This window comes from Anopheles coluzzii, chromosome X (assembly GCF_943734685.1).
Source record: "Anopheles coluzzii chromosome X, AcolN3, whole genome shotgun sequence".
Taxonomy (NCBI): domain Eukaryota; kingdom Metazoa; phylum Arthropoda; class Insecta; order Diptera; family Culicidae; genus Anopheles; species Anopheles coluzzii.
In genome coordinates, this window is record NC_064669.1 from 240,360 (window position 1) to 258,122 (window position 17,763).

At 46.1% G+C, this 17,763-nt stretch overlaps 2 protein-coding genes across 9 annotated transcripts in view; one reads left to right on the plus strand and one right to left on the minus strand.

Annotated features, from left to right (window-relative positions):
- LOC120953861 (histone acetyltransferase p300) overlaps positions 1 to 17,763 on the minus strand; it is a 277,036-nt gene that overhangs the window by 113,792 nt on the left and 145,481 nt on the right. The window lies entirely within an intron of this gene.
- Positions 990 to 17,369, plus strand: LOC120949499 (phosphatidylinositol 4,5-bisphosphate 3-kinase catalytic subunit beta isoform). 2 transcript variants are annotated; one of them, XM_040366845.2, is made up of 6 exons: positions 990 to 2,418; positions 2,489 to 2,544; positions 5,478 to 6,713; positions 9,016 to 11,874; positions 11,960 to 12,079; positions 12,142 to 17,369. In XM_040366845.2, the coding sequence occupies exons 3-6, from the start codon at positions 6,408 to 6,410 to the stop codon at positions 12,268 to 12,270; spliced, it is 3,414 nt and encodes a 1,137-aa protein (XP_040222779.2). In that variant the 5' UTR covers positions 990 to 2,418; positions 2,489 to 2,544; positions 5,478 to 6,407; the 3' UTR covers positions 12,271 to 17,369. The 2 variants fall into 2 exon arrangements, with proteins under 2 accessions (XP_040222779.2, XP_040222787.2); XM_040366853.2 differs by lacking the exon at positions 2,489 to 2,544.

The window sequence follows — 17,763 nt, forward strand, 5'->3', positions numbered from 1 at the left end:
ACATATTAATAATTTTTCTTTTTCTCTAACATTTGGTTGCAGCTTTAGCCCCTGTTTCGAACATAATTTGTTTATATATTTTATGTATACATTGCAACATACATTGCATAATACATTCAAAATGATTGCTTTAACATTATCCTCAAGCAAGAACATGCCGCATATCTTTGTGCTTCAACTAGATTTAGATTAACGCTACCTGTAGCTATTCTATTCTGCAGCTAATACACTGTATAATTATGCTAATGCTATAAAATTGCTTTCCTGACACTCTAATTTGCGGATGAAACCGTTGCTAGATTGATTATTCACGCATCTATTCGTCGTTGTCGTCGTCATCGTCATCGTTATAATCTTACCTTGTTTCCGATGGAATGATGCAGCTTTTTCTCTTTTCGATGGTGAAGCATCTATTCGTCCTGGGCATTTAACAGCTCGGAAGGCTTCTGTACAGCATCTGTTGTCGACAATGTTTGCAGCATCCGCTTGATATTTGCTTTCGAGCTCCATCGCAACTGCACTCACATCGTACACTCCATACATCCGATTAAGCAATCGAACCTTTCCATCAATGGTCCAGAGGAAAGCCTATAGTTATATCCGATCACGTATTAGTATATCAAATATATTTTAAAATCACATATAAAACACTTACTAAAAACATATTTGGTTGTCTGGTCGCCTTTGCCTTTGCTCCGTACCACTCCGCCGTAATGCGTCAACATCTATAACGAACACAAAGTTGTCTTTTCGAACATGAGTGTCTACTTACCATCGTTAATGAAAATATCAAACGGAAGCTCAATTTAAATTACACACAATTTGCTTTTTTATTTCACGCACTGGAACGAAATCTCAACACAAAATGTAAATATATCATCAGCTGATTGCTTTGTTTTTGACATTCGAAATAATGTAACTTGGGTCACTCGGTGGTGGCTGCGACCGTAGCGCCATCTAGTGTACGTTAGCGATAGCAAAAGTTAACGGCTGAGCCTTACTTTTACCCCTTTTACCCTTTTACCACCCTGTGTTTTTGTTTGCCGACCTCTTCGAGCCGATGCTGTAAACGCGCGTGCACATACGCACCATATGCACATACACACACACACACACTCGCGCGCACACACATACTCACTTAAACCTTCCACCCGGTGACCGCGCGCGCGCTCGTACACACGCACGCCAGACACAACAAAAACAACCATCCGTGTATCGATCCATTGGTTATTGGTCTGGCACGCCAAGGTTTGCAGGTAAAAGAGTGGCCGTTGTCCGTATCGTGTCCGGCTTTCCAACCATCCAACGCGGTACGCAGGTGCGTCTTCACCGAAAAAGTTGTAGCCGTCGGCAATCATAGAGGCCACCAGCAGCAACGGGACACGGTCCCCACGTCCAGCCCAAGCCCAGCACACAGAAGGGGGCTCCACAGGAGGGGGCCCAGTGACCCCACACGGCGCAACGTGCCGGAAAACCAAAGGATGATGCCGCACGCAGACACGCACACCCAAGTGGCCAAGGGACGGCAAACGGCACGGAACAACGGCACAGAAAAGTTCTTGTGAGTGAGTCAGAGAGCGTGTGTGTGTGTGTGTGTGCAGATTGTTTGAGGTGTTCCCTGGTGTACACACCCGTATGACCATCGCCGCCGTCCCCGGCCTGTGTGCCATTGTTTGTTTACCTGCCTGCCGGACCGAACCGACGGTGTACAGCAGGAAGAAGCAAGCGGCAGCAACAGCAGCAGCCACTACCACAGCCAGTAGTGCATCCGTGCGCTTGACGAACCCAGCGATGGATCGGCGGACAGTGTGTGAATATATGTGTGTGTAAAGTGTGCTGTGTATGTGAGTGCAGGGCGACTGTCTCCGATATTCTGCAATCAACTGACCAGCAGATCCTGCAACAACTAGTAGGCTCCCGATCTCCCTGGACTGTCATCGTTCGCCAGGGCAGCTGATGCTGCCAAGGAAGGTGGTGGTGATTGTGGAGGAAAGAAAGCATCGTTTTTGTGACACGAATTTTTTACTTCAATCAAGCGTGACCCTGTGCTTGTGCGCCTGTGTGTGCCCGTGTCAACAATCAATAGCATCCTACCAACCAACGCCAGCCTCCTCCCCTCCCCTCCGTAACCCAACGCTCTGCTAAACCTTTCACGGACAACGCGATCAACGCTACCTGCACCTTTCCCTGTTTTACGTGTCCGTCTTGTCCTTGTGTATGTGTGTGTCAAGATGTGTGCAACGAAACTAGATACCACCATGATGCACTTGCAGCCGGAAAGCGTCCGCACCGCCAGCCTCCACCAGCTCCAACTCCGGCAGCTCCAGCACCCGTACGAATGGTTCCCGATGAAGAGATGTCGGTCACTGGACAGCAACGGCATGCACTGAGTGGAGGATGGTACCATCCATCAGGCGGGTAAGGCATGTCCCTCTCCCTTGAACCATTACTGCTAATGCTACGATCGATTTGCTTTTACACCTTTTAGGCTCTCTGATCGGCTATGGTGGAAATGGATTGGACACCCTGCGCGACCGAATGCGGGTTCGTGTGTTGTTAGCGAGAAAATCACCCCGCCGCTCACTGTCACTGAATGCTGCGGGCGATTTAGTGTTATAAGTTTGCACCCTTTTTATTGCACCCTTTTGAAAAGGCAAGCAAGGCAATGATTGATACAAATCCGGACAGTCCGGGATAATAGTATCTATCTGCATATTCTGTGTTGCACGGACGCGGGACGAAGCACGGCAGATACGTTGGGCCATGAGAGGAAATTTGCATACGCTATCGGTCCAACACGAATTTTGTCTATTTGGGTACCCCACTTGCTGACCGCCATATTGTATATTTTAATCTCGAAAATTAACTTCTTTTTTAAATCGCTGCTGCCTAGCTTCGGAATTGGTGTATTGCGATAATCATTCATCAATTGCGATCAACATCAATGGGCACAGAATGTCAACAAACGAGTTAAATCACCAACGAAAACATAAACAATGCATCTTTCGTACCTCCCGACTGGAAATGTCTTGAGCATTGGGGGAGGGGGGGGGGGGGGGGAGTTGTCGTGAGCACTCGATGAAAAGGCGGCTAGGGCCGTTTCTTTGTATAACGTTACCCCGTTAGCGCACTTTTTGGGAGAGCAACGCACTTTTTGTTTACACTTCTGGCCCACAGAGGAGTCAACTGTAAACATACTAAAAAAGGGATTAAAACAACTCTACCTACTTTTAAATCCGCTAGGCGCGTAGCTCCGGACCGATCCGAACTGGTATTGCGAAAGTGAAGACCTTTGTTCAATGTTAGATGCATGTTTGCAGCCATCACTTTTCATTATCTTTTAACCCCTTTGGCAGATTCGCGAGTTTGAAGAAGTGGAACCAAAATTTGTGACGCACTTTTAGTTCGGTTTTCGAATCAACGTTAACACGTTCAGCCCGTCGCTGATTTTCATCAACTTTCCGTTCCGCCGGCATCTAGAACGCAAGCTGTGGATTTTGATCCTAACATGCAAGTAGAAAGAATAAATTTTGCCGTTATAATTTTAACTTACTCCGTTCATCAATACTGTTGTATGTGGGATGAGGTTTTTGATCAACTGGAATCATTCTTAGAACACTATTATTTTACTTACCCACTGCTGCGAGAAGAGTTCAGTTATTGTTAAATTGTTTATTGTATTTAAGTGATTGGCCAAACAAGCGGCCTTATCACTGAATTAAAACTAGAACTTAAATAACTATCACAAAGAGCAGATTGAACGCAGTATACAAAGTCAAGACGGATCAACAGAATTTTGTAGGTTGGTGCCAATCAAATAAAGTGTAACGCTGATTAAAATTACGGGCCATCGCAGTCATAGGGTCATTCTCGCTGTATGCACGTCTTATAAGGTCAGTTCTTGTTAGTCTGTAGTTACAGTACACTTTAGGAGGGACATTTATATTGACTCTAGCCAATAGTTCTGGCGAATCTATCTCACCGACAATAAGTGTCGACATAAACGTACATTGGGCATTATCACGTCTCCTAGCAAGTGTGTCCAGACCAAATACAATATGTTTTTGTTTCCCTAGCAAAAGACCAACCACTGCCACCGGCATATGGGATTCATTGTTCATTGGAAAAGGCCCTGAGGTCTGCCACCGGGCTGAACGTGTTAAACAAGAATCAGATAAAAACAATCTTATTGGACTGTTTGCTAATAATTTGACTAACGATTTTAAGTTCAGAAACAACCAAAAAACGAAAGATTATGTATCGTTCCCGTGTGTCGACCGACCAAATTCAACAGTCTGACTTTCAACTCTTTAGCTGGCAGCACGCACCAGACATGACTACACACAATGAAAAAAGAAGTCGAACAAAAGGTCAGACTTCAATTTAGAATCGATTCGTCTGCTCGCCCGATAATGTTCCATCGCTGTTGGCTCGATAGCAACCCGTATCGGTGAATGTAACGGTACAGTTAAAATTATCACGAAAATTGTGTCTCGCTCTCACCAAAAAGACTTCAACGCAACGGAAGCGCACGAATACAAAAGCGCACGGTTGCTCGTTGGTGGCCCATCTCCAGGTGCACTATTGTTCAATGGAAGGATCGTGATGATGTGTGTCGCTTGCCTCCCATTTTCGGCACGATTTCCTCGTACCCTGGCGGGTAATTCGTAGCCGCCAAAGAAAGTAGCAAAACACGACTGCTTGCTCTGCTTTTGTGTGCCTGGGAAATTGTTTTACTGCTGTGTTGTTCAGCTAGGATCTTTGTTTCGCTTTCCATTTTTCTGTTGAACCGTTAACGGTGCATTGGGTTGCAGTTGAGGTAATAAAAATTCTGCCGGCAACGGGCAGTCGTCGAGGCTGCTTGGAAGGATCACTTCCCGCAGTGTGTCGTGTCGATTCGTGCAGGCATAGTGGAAAGACGTTAGTTTGGGCGAGCGTTGCTGAGCGTACACAGACATGAACCTTTTCAATTGAGGTGTTTGGCAAAAGTATAGTGTTAGTGTCAGCAGTGAGAGTTTAAAGATTGCCCAAATTGGATTAGTATTATCGATAAAAGTGCATTCATGAGTTGATGCTGCTAAGAGCAAATGGCTTAGAAACAAATAACAAAGTCGGAGCGCGCATGCAGCTTTGCCCACCCGCACTGCATATTCGACGCAGGAAAACGCACACAAGAGAAATGTGATGGAAATCCTAACGCGGGGTTTGCTCATTTGATTTACACTCAACCGCGCATGGAGGCAAGCTCGCGACGCCTCATTTTTACGACCATTTCGTCTTCCGTTGCGTCCTCAATGCTTTTGCCGCCTCGGTTATCCAGCTACTTTTGTATAAATATTGTAAACGTTTTGCCTACAGTCTTAGGGCGCATGTATCGAGTTGGCCGTATGCGCACATCCCGCGTCGCGCCATCTCGACCACTGTGTGAGGTCATCAGCATGTTTAATTGAATGTATTGTGTTTCTTTTCCTTTTTAGGGCTAACATGCTGTGAGCTGACGCTAGATTGGCCCCCAGCAACTGGCTAAGAAGCAGTCTTAGCTACACGCATTGCTGGAGGAAGGAGTGCGCCAAAGCTAGTCCCCTCGTTCCATTTAGTGCGCAAGATCCCTCTGAGCAGTAAGCGAAGCATCATTTGAAATTGGATTCCCAACGAACGACCCTTGGACAATTTGGAAATGTATTTACATTCGCCATTCACCGTTCCGCGATCGAAGCCGCGATGGTAGACCGATTTCAGGCGAGAAATTATTGTACAGGAGGATGTAAGAAATGTGAGCTATGGGAATGAATCCTGGTTGAAGTGCAATATTGTGTGTGTATATGTGTGTGTGTTGTGGGCGCTAAAGTCTAAAAAAGGGGCTAGGTGTGTGATTTACCATACGTGCAAAATATGAGTTGTACCGTCTCAAGTATTTAGTGATGATTTGTGTATAATAGACGATAAACGCAACCCGCGAACTTCATCTCGGCAAATGTACAGTAAAACGATACAGTTAGATATTTTGGACCGTGTGCATGTGTAAAGTAATGTTAACGGTGTTATATGCGTAAAACAAACAATTGTTGCCTCATGCGCGACCAGCTTCTTAGACTAGACGACTTGCTATCAAAAGAAACACCGAGCGAACCTCTTGCGTCTCTTACTCCATCAACACGCGCTTCACCCCCTCATAAACGGGATCATTCCAAGGCGCCACAGTAAGACCGGTGACAGGAAACCAACACTCCAGAACACACAGGCACACGAGAGGTGGGGTGCGTCTGTAGTGTGTTGTTCCCTCTTAACTGTGGTGTGCTCGAATTACGCTTGCCTTGAAGATTTTATCCCCCACTTTGTGCGTAGCTCAAACACATGCGCATCGGCGAGCCCTTTCGGCGAGAGACCGGAAGAAGGGTGAGCGGCTAATGCAACGGATGCGAAACGCGACGACTACCATGAAGCGCAACACTACCACGATGCCGGGGGGAACCGATTCTAGCTGGTCCGTTCCACACCGGATTTATCTGCAGCAGCAGCAGCAGCAGCAGCAACAACAGCAGCAGCAGGCCCACCAGCAGCAGCAACAGCAGCAGCAACAGCAGCGACCACGGTTTGATTACGGATTCTGGAAGAATCCGGACGAGTCAACCGAACTGATCTTCCTGATGCCGAACGGCGTGATGATCACGATGTACATACCGATCCATATTACACTGGATGAACTGAAGTCGGTAAGTGCTCGAACTAACACCTCAAATCTTATTATAGTGTCAAAGATGTTGTTAGCATTATTTATTAACGATTTGTTACATGGGGTAGAGGGGGGGGGGGGGGAGGTTTACATCTGTTACTAAACGCAAAATAAAATGTTTGTTTTTTTTTTATTCGAATAACAAATAGATAGTATGTAATCGTTGATTCACCTTCTTTACTTAACAACCTTCGCGGTTATGCAGCCCTAAAACGGATATCGCTATTAATTATTTACCACGCAACCAAATAGTACGTCATTGCTAAGGGGCCAGTTCAAACAAGGATACTCTCTCTTTTTGTGCGCTTATCACATGCTCTTATCATACGAGAGGAATGATGACGAGGAAAGTGAATATCCTTTCTCTCTCTCCTTCCGCTACCTTTGCGAGATGCTGCGACCAATGGAAACGCTTCTAGCGGTATGTGGTGCCTTGGTTGAAGGGGGTCGGAGGGAGGGAGTCGTCACAATCGACAGTTAATATCATGGGGTTCGTTACGTTACGTTTCTTCCTACGTTACAGTTTGCTACACCACAAACATTTTGCTATTTTTTGTGTGTGTTCCCACGATTTTTTTTTTGATACGAATCCCATAGATTTTTGGTTCATTTCCATAATCTATTGGTATTTTCCGATTGGATATCAATACAAATGGACCAAAAAAATCTGGGAAACTGCCAAAAAATCGTGGGAACGCACCAAAAAAATATGGAAACCTACCAAAAATTGAAGGGAACCAACCAATTGTAATATGTTTGATGACTGTTACGGTCGCCATGTGGTATGTTTTGAGATAGTCACAGTATGTTCGATTTTGGGTCGATCGCAATGTAGTAACTTTGAACTCGCGTTGGCCAGGGTGGCCTTCAAACATCGTTTGAGGAAGGTCATCGTTTGCCGAAAAAAGCAGAACTGAGGTGGATACTGTTTCGAAGCGGACGTTTCGACACTTGATCGACCAGGCGATCATAGAAACCTTTAGGAGGTTTCCCTTACTGGAAACGTTGGAGTTTAGAGGCCTTACCTTGGGTAGGAGGACTTAACTAACTCTTTAAATGAGTTTCTCACATTTGGTTCCGGGTTGGATGTTGGAAAGTTATTGTTTTCACTCAGCTAGTTACGTTTGTCTTTTGTTGACAAGAACGATGGTTCTTGTCACTAAGTTCCTGTTTTGGGTTTAATGCTTATACTGTTTCTGCTTTGGGTTATAATGCATAAACTGTTCCTGCTTATGTTGTACGTTTTCGGTTGGTTCTGTTAAGTGTGTCACAATTGTTTTTATATGAACGGTGTGGCCTGAATTCTTCCGGGTGTGTATGGTATGATCTGATTTACTGAATGTGTTATAATGAATGTGTTACAATGGTGTGGCTTGGCTTTCGTGTTACGTGTGTTACAATGTGTCTATGGCTGTTAGTGTGTATTACAATATGTTCTGTATAGCAGATATGCTACACAATAAATCGTGGGAATCCCTGTATCATACGCGATTTTTTTCTAAGCTTTGAATCGCAACTGTCCGGAATTTACTGACAGATAAGTTTTGATCAAAACTTATTGATCTTATTTGTTAGTTTTGGAGTTTTCATAGTATGACAACATGCAGAATATGTAAACATACAATAAGCAAGTGACACTCATAACAAAGCATTCTTTAGACATGTTGAAATAAACAAGGCATAGGGAATGCTTTATGGGTGGAGTTTATGACGTCGGGACTGAAGTATGCATCCACATGTTGGAAGCAGCTCAGCGCGATGTATATAGGTTTCATTGCTATTTATGGGTGACGAGTGACTCATCACAATTTATTCGCTCTTTTGTGCGGCTTCGAAATTTTTGGTTTTCCTTCTTCTAACTTTACGTCAGAATTGAAGCGAACGACACCGTATTTCAATGATTTCAAACAACAACAAAATTACACGGAAATAACAGGGGACCTCGTGTAACAAATTTAATCCCTTGCAGGGACTCACTCGTTATGCGAAATATCTATATAGACAGGCCGACGAAATCGCAATAGACGTCAAATCGTTAGACCCAATCGACGGGTTTCAAATACGTTCACAAGATTGGAACGGAAGCCAAAGCAATAATGTTTAATGTTGGTTGTTTTGTGTATTTTTTCAAGATTGTAGAGCATTTTCAAGAAATGGATAAAAAAAGATGCAGAACTTTAAACTTTGATGATTGCAAATATTTACTTCAAAGCGTTGCTGCTAGACGATCCAATTCTTAAAACAAACTTTTTATTCTAATTCTCCCCCCGTAATATTTGCAGGACGTTTGGGAGGAGGCAGAACGGTACCCACTGTACTGCCATCTAGGCGATAAGAACAAGTACTGCTTCGGCACCCTGGCGGCGGGCCGGACGAACAGCAACACGACGTACGAAAATGAGGCCGAAACCCGGCTGATGGACGTGCAGCCCACTCTCGGCATCCTGCGCTTCGTCGAGAAGAGCAACGTGTCGGAGAACACGAAGCTGATGGAGAACATTAGCAGCCTGCTGGACAGCAAGCTGCCGGTGAAGACGCTGGTCAACCCGGAGGTGAACGATTTCCGCGCCAAGATGAGCATGCTGAGCGAGGATATCGGCAGCCGGCGGGCCGTAATGACGCGGATGGAGCGGATAGCCTACCAGTACCCGGCCAAGCTGGTCAGCGGTGCTCACGTGCCCGAGCCGATCAGCCGGCGGCTGACGAACGGCGACTTTTGCGTGGTGGCGATCAGCACCGACATGCAGCTGACGGTGAAGGTACCGTGCCGGGCGACTCCGGACGAGGTCCTGAAACGCATCCTCAAGAAGCAGAACCCGTCGAAGGCGCGCAATGAGAACAGTAGTACGGAGTACATATTGAAGGTGTGCGGGCGGGAAGAGTACATCTATGGGGCGCACCCGATGATCAGCTTCCAGTACGTGCAGGACTGTCTGTCGCGGGACGAGACGCCCACGTTTGTGCCGCGGCTCGTCCGCACGGTGGAGGTATTTAAGAACGACATCTACGACGCGCGCGAAGACTTTACGCAGTGGTCGGCGTCGGCCAAGCCGAGCTCGCTGTACGGCGGCAGCATCAGCAGCAGCAGCGGGTACGGCGGTAGCGCAGGCAGTACCTACAACACCCAGTCGCAGCAGTCGCACACGCTGCGAAAGGTGAAGTACATCACCAGCTGGGAGATCGACGCGAAGCTGCAGTGCACGGTGCACGAGATTCGCGGGCTGAATGTGGAGTCGGACAAGGAGCTGGGCGTGCAGCTCGGTCTGTTTCACGGCGGCAAGTCGCTGTGCAAAACGGAGCGCACGCGCACGGTCACGGTGAACAGTGGCGCCGCGACCTGGAACGAGACGATCCTGTTCGACATCAACGTAAGCAACGTGCCGCGCATGGCGCGGCTGTGCCTGGTGGTGTACGAGAACATGCGCACGGCCAAGGGGACGGGCATACGGACGCGCCGCACCAAGGACGGGCTGATCAATCCGATCGCGTGGGTCAACACGATGGTGTACGACTACAAGAACCAGCTGAAGGTGGACTCGGTGACGCTGTACACGTGGGACTACGCGGAGGATGCGCAGTCGGAGGACATTCTGCATCCGCTCGGCACGGTCGAGCCGAACCCGAACCGGGACAACATGGTCGTGTCGGTGCTGCTGAGCTTCGGGACGTACGGTCCGGAGGGGCGCATCATCGTCTACCCGGGCGAAGAGGAGCTGCTGTCGCACGCGGCCAAGATGAGCCACCGCAACGAGCATCTGAATCGCGAGAGCGCCGAGGACACGCGCTCGATCCGGGCGATCATGTCGGCGTACATGTACAACGACCGGCTGAACGACATCCACGAGCAGGACCGTAATGCGATCTGGGCGAAGCGGCGCGAGTGCATGAAGCAGATGCCGCAGGGGCTGCCCTGTCTGCTCTACTGCGTCGAGTGGAACAACCGGGACGAGGTGTCCGAGATCGTGTCGCTGCTGCAGGAGTGGCCCAAGCTGCTGGTCGAGCGGGCCCTCGAGCTGCTCGATTACGCGTACGCGGACAAGTACGTGCGCCGGTACGCCGTGGACTGTCTGCGCACGATCGAGGACGACGAGCTGCTGCTGTACTTGCTCCAGCTGGTGCAGGCGCTCAAGCACGAGTCGTACCTGAACTGCGATCTGGTGTACTTTCTGCTTCAGCGCGCCCTGCACAACCAGCACATCGGCCACTATCTGTTCTGGCATCTGCGTTCCGAGATTTCGGTGCCGTCGGTGCAGGTCCGGTTCGGGCTGATACTGGAGGCGTACCTGCTCGGCAGCCCGGAGCATGTGGCTGTGCTGCTGAAGCAGATGCAGTGCCTGCGCTACCTGCAAACCTGCTCGGACAACGTGAAGAAGGGCAGCAAGGAGAAGGGCCGCACGCTGCTGATCGAGCAGCTCGCCAAGGAGGGCCACGTGACCAGCGACCTGATCAGCCCGCTCAACCCGAGCTACCGGTGCAAGGCGGTCCGGACCGACCGGTGCAAGGTGATGGACTCGAAGATGCGCCCGCTCTGGATCGTGTACGAGAACAGCGACGCGAACGGCGACGACATACACATGATCTTCAAGAACGGGGACGACCTGCGGCAGGATATGCTGACGCTGCAGATGCTGCGCATCATGGACCGGATCTGGAAGAGCCACGGGTACGACTTCCGGATGAACCCGTACAGCTGCATCAGCACCGACCACAAGCTCGGCCTGATCGAGGTGGTGCTGAACGCGGAAACGATCGCGAACATCCAGAAGGAGCGAGGCATGTTTTCGGCCACTTCGCCGTTCAAGAAGGGTTCGCTGCTGGCGTGGCTGCGCGAGCACAACGGCACCGAGGACCTGCTGGCGAAGGCGATCCAGGAGTTTACGCTCAGCTGCGCCGGCTACTGCGTGGCGACGTACGTGCTGGGGGTGGCGGACCGCCACTCCGACAACATTATGGTGAAGAAGACGGGCCAGCTGTTTCACATCGACTTCGGGCACATACTGGGCCACTTCAAGGAGAAGTTTGGCTTCCGGCGGGAGCGCGTGCCGTTCGTGCTGACGCACGATTTCGTGTACGTGATCAACAACGGCCGGACGGATCGGGAGGCGCAGGAGTTCTGTCGCTTCCAGACGCTCTGCGAAGAGGTGCGTGCGTACGGGAAGGTAATTTGTTTTAAGCGTTTCCCTTTATTGATTGTTTTTGTGTTTGTTGCTTCTTTGCTTTCGCCAGGCGTTCCTTATTCTACGCCAGCACGGCTGCCTGATACTGTCGCTGTTCTCGATGATGATCTCAACTGGCCTCCCGGAGCTGTCGTCCGAAAAGGATTTAAACTATCTGCGGGAAACGCTGGTACGTATTGTGCGCCCACGCAGGTGTCCCTTCTTCTTATTGCCCACTCTGTGTTGTTGTAGGTGCTGGACAAAACGGAAGAAGAGGCGCGTACCCACTTCAAGCTCAAGTTCAGTGAAGCGCTTGCCAACTCGTGGAAAACGTCGCTCAACTGGGCATCGCACAACTTCTCCAAAAACAATCGACAGTGACACCAGTATCATCTCGGGCGGAACCATCAGACGATGTAGCTCTGGCAGTGAGCAGCTAGGTGCGAAAGTGGGCAGAACTGCCGCGGAAAGTGATGCAGCAGACAAGGGAGGAGTAGGGAGTGCTGATGGTATTTGTGTTTTGTCGGAGAGGTTCCAAGACCTTGCGCTTCCGACGTGGTGTGATGCGTGTTCATTGATTTTTTTTTTTATACTTTTTTTGGCACGTTCCGTACCCGCATGGCATTGGCGCGATGTGCGAAATTGCCTGGGCACATGCCCTGGCAGCAACAATGACATCTTAAAGGGCGTGTGACACGCAAGGAAGGACGGCAAACTTGAGCGAGTTAATTCACAGAAAAGGCAGAGAAGGCTTTCGTGTATGTGACACACATGGCTATACATGCTATAGCTCTATACATTAGGTAACATTTGAAAAAAAATTGAAGCACGGTAATGTGTGTTGTTAGGAAGAATATGCTGAGGAAGGGAGCGTGTGCAAGCTGGAATCGGTCAACAACCGATTGATTTACTATTACTATACTTAGTTACGTATCTTTTTCATTTATTGTTTTTGTAACCACTTCTCAGTACAACTATAACTGAACATGTTGACGCACGCTGCTTATACGCAAACGTACGGGGGATGGGGACAGTATTAAGAAACCACAAGATGCGAACGAATGTACTTCCACACTTGAAATATTACTTCCAGGAACTTCCACACTTGAAATATTACTCGAAATGCAATTGAGAGAAACAGCTGAATAGGATTCCATTTCTAATGCAATGCAAAACATGATGCACCTGTAATTTTGCTATTTTCCAAACCGCTTGCGTTTCTTGTGACAACTTCATCTACCGGAGAGGGGCACGTGCAAAGGCTGTATATAGAGATAGGGCGTACAAGTGGGAAGCAATTTTGCATCATTTTCGTTGACATTACAGCTGCGGCTGAACAGGTGCTGACAGTAGGTAGCATCAAACGACATACGCAATGAAATTTTCCGACCGAAGGCTATTCATTGACCTTCTCGAGACGCTTTATTTGTCTGTACATATTCCAAAGTCATTAGAGCGATTCTATTGCTCATCGTTTGATGCCCATAGCTTCTCTGTGTGTTCTAGCTGATTTATATAAAATTCCTTCGTTCAAGTTCACTCTATCTCTTTATTGAAAAAAAAACCCCTTGAAGTGTGTCCCTTATGCGACAGTAATCGAGGATCGAAGGTAGCAGAAAACAAGTGCACCCAGTCGTGGCACACGTCTTCACAGTAGTTGTGTCGATCACAAAACCTTATGTCCCGTTTGTGTGAGTGTATGCGTGTTTTTTTGTTTTTTAGTTTACGTGTTTTAAAAGATTAATGTGAAATCATTCAAACTGTTCGTGCAATAGTGCAGCTGTCTGAGCTTTACACTAAAGCAGTAAGCATGTTTTTGTGTGTTTGTTTTTTTTTTCTTTAAGATTTAGCACAAGTGCCCCCACCCTTCTAAACAGCATTATGTATATCATAAAACACACTCACAACACTCCGTTTTATGCAGCAGACTAGACCCCCACCCCCTTTCTCCCCCGACGTTAAGCAAACACAAAACATGATTTTTTTTTTCAAAAATGCGAACGCTCTTACATGGGCGTGTGTAATTAGTGCAGGAAAAATGTACTGGAGCGCTTACACTCCACCTATTTATATAGCATCACAATCCATTCTACGAGCACAACCATACGTAATGTATATCAGTAGTACAGAAAAGAAAGGGGCAGAGAGAGAGAGAGAGGAAGAGAAGCTCCTATTTTATACAATCATTTCCATCCGCACCCAAATGTAGGGAGTGCACAGTAACACGGGGTGCATTTTGGTGTGCTTTCGGGCGCCACTCATTGCAGCCCACCCACTACCCCAGCAACCTCCATAACATAAAAAGAAACATACCTGGTATTCCGATCTACAAAAAGCTCTTTTGCTTTCATTATGTGCACCATATATGGCGGTGTACGCCAAGGTAGCGTAGATAGCTTTGATGTAAGCCGTTCGGTTACACGATTTTAAATGAGTTAGTGTTTAGATGATATTTTAGATTGTTTTTTTGCTTCACAGTGTCACATTCGCTATTCTGTAATAGATTCTCCAGCTTCATGAGTGAATTGGAATGCGGTATACATGTTCACGTTTTATTTTTTTTACAGAAAAGCCTGAAATTTTTCAAATAGGTTAAATTTAATTTATCTGCTGGCTAATATTTCATTAAATTTAACTGATCGCAGTCATCATCTCATGAAAAGGGCGAATCCAAAAAGGTGTGCGGACTATCGAATGTGCACTGTATACGATATACTCGCTCATGCAGACATACGTAATGATAGGAAAATGAGGAAATGGAGCAATGCATCGCTACCAATAGAGAAAGAGAAAGAGAGAGAGAGAGAGAGAGAGAGAGAGAGAGAGAGAGAGAGAGAGAGAGAGAGAGAGAGCGAGAGAGCGAGAGAGAGAGAGAGAGAGAGAGAGAGAGAGAGAGAGAGAGAGAGAGAGAGAGAGAGAGAGAGAGAGAGAGCGAGAGAGAGAGAGAGAGAGAGAGAGAGAATGTTCCGGATTTTGTTAAACCAAACTAAAGGGCGCTTTAGTGAATTGTATAGTTTGTTTACACCGACAACAAGACAGTCTGTGGCAAGTTATTGGGAGGATGAGACACATTGATAATTGTACATAGCAAACAGTTCTGTGAAGAGGTGATAGCATCTGCAAGCGAAGAAAATGAGGCGGCAAATGAATGAGCTTTATGAGCATTATTCTCTATACATATTGTTTTAATTAAAAATATGCGATTAGGTAAACCAACAGTACCTTCAAAGTTCACTTATGGCGCCACTCTGATCCTTTGGAAGCTTTGCCCTTTTAGGACAATCTGTAGATTGAAACTTACCTTAAAATTTTCCAATGTGGAATTTGAGCTTAAATTTCTGTCGTAATTGTTGATAACACTTTGAGGACTCTTTGAATTACTTTATCAGCCCGTTGTACAGGATTTGATATTTTAATTTCTCATGTGTTCTGTGATATGTACTGGGTGTAATTATTTTGAAGCTTTTTTAACTGTAACTTATTGATCATTCATGTGGCCCTTTGTAATGTTTCGGTCTTTCGTTCGATGTTCTTACTTAAGCTCAATCATTTTCAGCCCCATGTTTCTTGCCTTGCCACAGATGACTGATGAAGCCCACTAAAAACCGCCAGCGTTAAGCGATTTAGATCAGCTAGATTCACGAAAGCGTGGTTTTCGTGCTTGTAAAAAAATCAAAAATCTATGTTTTCTGTATTATGTTTTGCTTGTTGGAATTTAACGCAAGCGCGAAAGAGGCGCTGTCGTTTTGTGCGGTTACGTGCACATTTTTGAACACTCTGGATGCCACTCGCTTAATACAAATTCTCATAGTTTCAGAAAACTGTTGCTTAACTTACAGATGCGGTGGTCTATCCGATCGATGCATCTGTTCTTATAAGCCCGGATAGACTCGATGCCAAACCGAATCGTCTCCACTTAGTAAGAACTTCACTATCAGACTGCGTGACACAAATACAGGGTATGGATTCATATAATGGAATCGTTCAAACGCGTAGGGGAATGTTGCAAACCGATAGTGAAAAAGTTTGCAAGCACACTGTGGAGTCCTCATTAGACTGGGGTAGCCTGTATGGTTGCATAATTCCACTATTGATTTGCAACAATCCCCTAAGCGATTGAACTTTTCGGTTACTTGATTCAAAACACCTTGTAATTGTCATCATGATCTACAAGTCACTGCAAAATTAAAAGAAGAAACGTAACATAACTTGACCAAACCGCGGATGCGCATCTGAAATCGCAACAAAATCTAGGATAAAATACGTGCACGATGAATGTATAAAAACTATGCAAAATTAATGTTGGCAAGAGAAAAATCATTAAATGGCAAAGCAGACTAACACCATTCAATATGTTGCACATCACACAGCCGCAAAAGTGATGTGTGAACATTTATATCAATAGATCGAACAATAGGTAGCGATAGATTCTGGATGTAACGTGTGCATAGAGACGCTGAGAAAGAGCAGGGAAGGGCGGGCTATATTGTACCACATAATTTTATTAAATATGTAATATTTGTAGGCACCCAATTGAATACTACTAGCGTGTAAGATGTATCCTATAATGATTAATCATTTAAACAAATTCTCCATGGTACAGCTTTTCGATCTGCTGTGCGAGTTTTAGTACGACGTTGAGATAAAACGGTTAAACTGGAAGGCGAGGAGCAGCGATTTGATTCACATCATATAGCAAACTTAATCAACTTTCACCTTCTACCTAGTACAGTAGAAAGTGGAAGCAAAAAATAACATTGGAAGAAGGTTAAACGAATGAATCAAATGGGGACGCTACAGGGATTAAAAGAAGAAATCACATAAAAGAGATCAACAAACACTGTTGCTAAGATAGACTAGACTGCTGGAGCTGAGCTGAGGATGTGATAGGCAAGGGTCAATGAAGAAGATTATAGCAGGGAGGGAGAAGAGCCGGTTGAAAACGGCCCCCTCCCCCAACGACGTGAAACGTAGTATCGATACTGCTTAAATCGCGCGAGTGTGTGTATGTGTGTGTTTGTGAAAGTGAGTGTGTTTTATGTCTATTAACAAAATTGCTCCAAAATATCAAACACACCCACGCGCGAGGCTAGTAGAAGATACAGATGTGCACGTATCTAGCATATGTCATACCACAATCAATCAGAAAAGAACAGACATTTCACATTCAAACCACACAAACATAAAGTACAGGCGTATAAGATCAGGTAGGAAACTGTTATGCGAATCAGCTTGAGGCGAAGTATTACACGCACCAGGCATTAGTAATAGACAGAGGAGAGTGATAAAACACATTGAGATTGCGAATGGTCCTAGCAAGTTGGAGCGTTGGTTTACAATGGAAGGTGTGCAAAGGATTGTTTTGTGTATATGTGTGTGTGTGTTTATGCGATGTGTACGTGTGCCTGCGATGGGCACGCGGACAAGGATTGAAACAGTTTACGAAGAAGGGAAATAAAATCACTGTACTTTTCACAAAATATCTTTATTGTTGTGCTAAAATTTAAAACATAAACGAGAAGCTCTAACGAGATCCTGTTCGTCTCCTATTGATTTAACTCCCCAGCATCTGTAGATAGCTACTCGATACATTACGTATTGCATCTACGATGATATCAGACGTATGGTAAATACCCGGACGTATTGTAAATAGATCTACTTTGTTGGCGGAATTCGATCAAACACATTTAGGAAAAGAGTTCACATTTTACGTTTATTGTCCTGTTCGATGAAAATTTTTACAGTCCCGTCATATATCTCCATACATTTTATATCTTAATGGAGGGAAATAGATTTATTATACTTTTCCATAAGTTTAGAAGGTATCGATTTAAAAGATTTAACGCAACGAACATGACACCAGGAGACGGTAGA

Coding starts and splice junctions, on each gene's coding strand:
- LOC120949499 (XM_040366845.2), top strand. CDS start 6,408: ATGCAACGGATGCGAAACGCGACGACTACCATGAAGCGCAACACTACC. Junction 6,714..9,015: donor CACTGGATGAACTGAAGTCG/GTAAGTGCTCGA, acceptor TAATATTTGCAG/GACGTTTGGGAGGAGGCAGA. Junction 11,875..11,959: donor TCCAGACGCTCTGCGAAGAG/GTGCGTGCGTAC, acceptor TGCTTTCGCCAG/GCGTTCCTTATTCTACGCCA.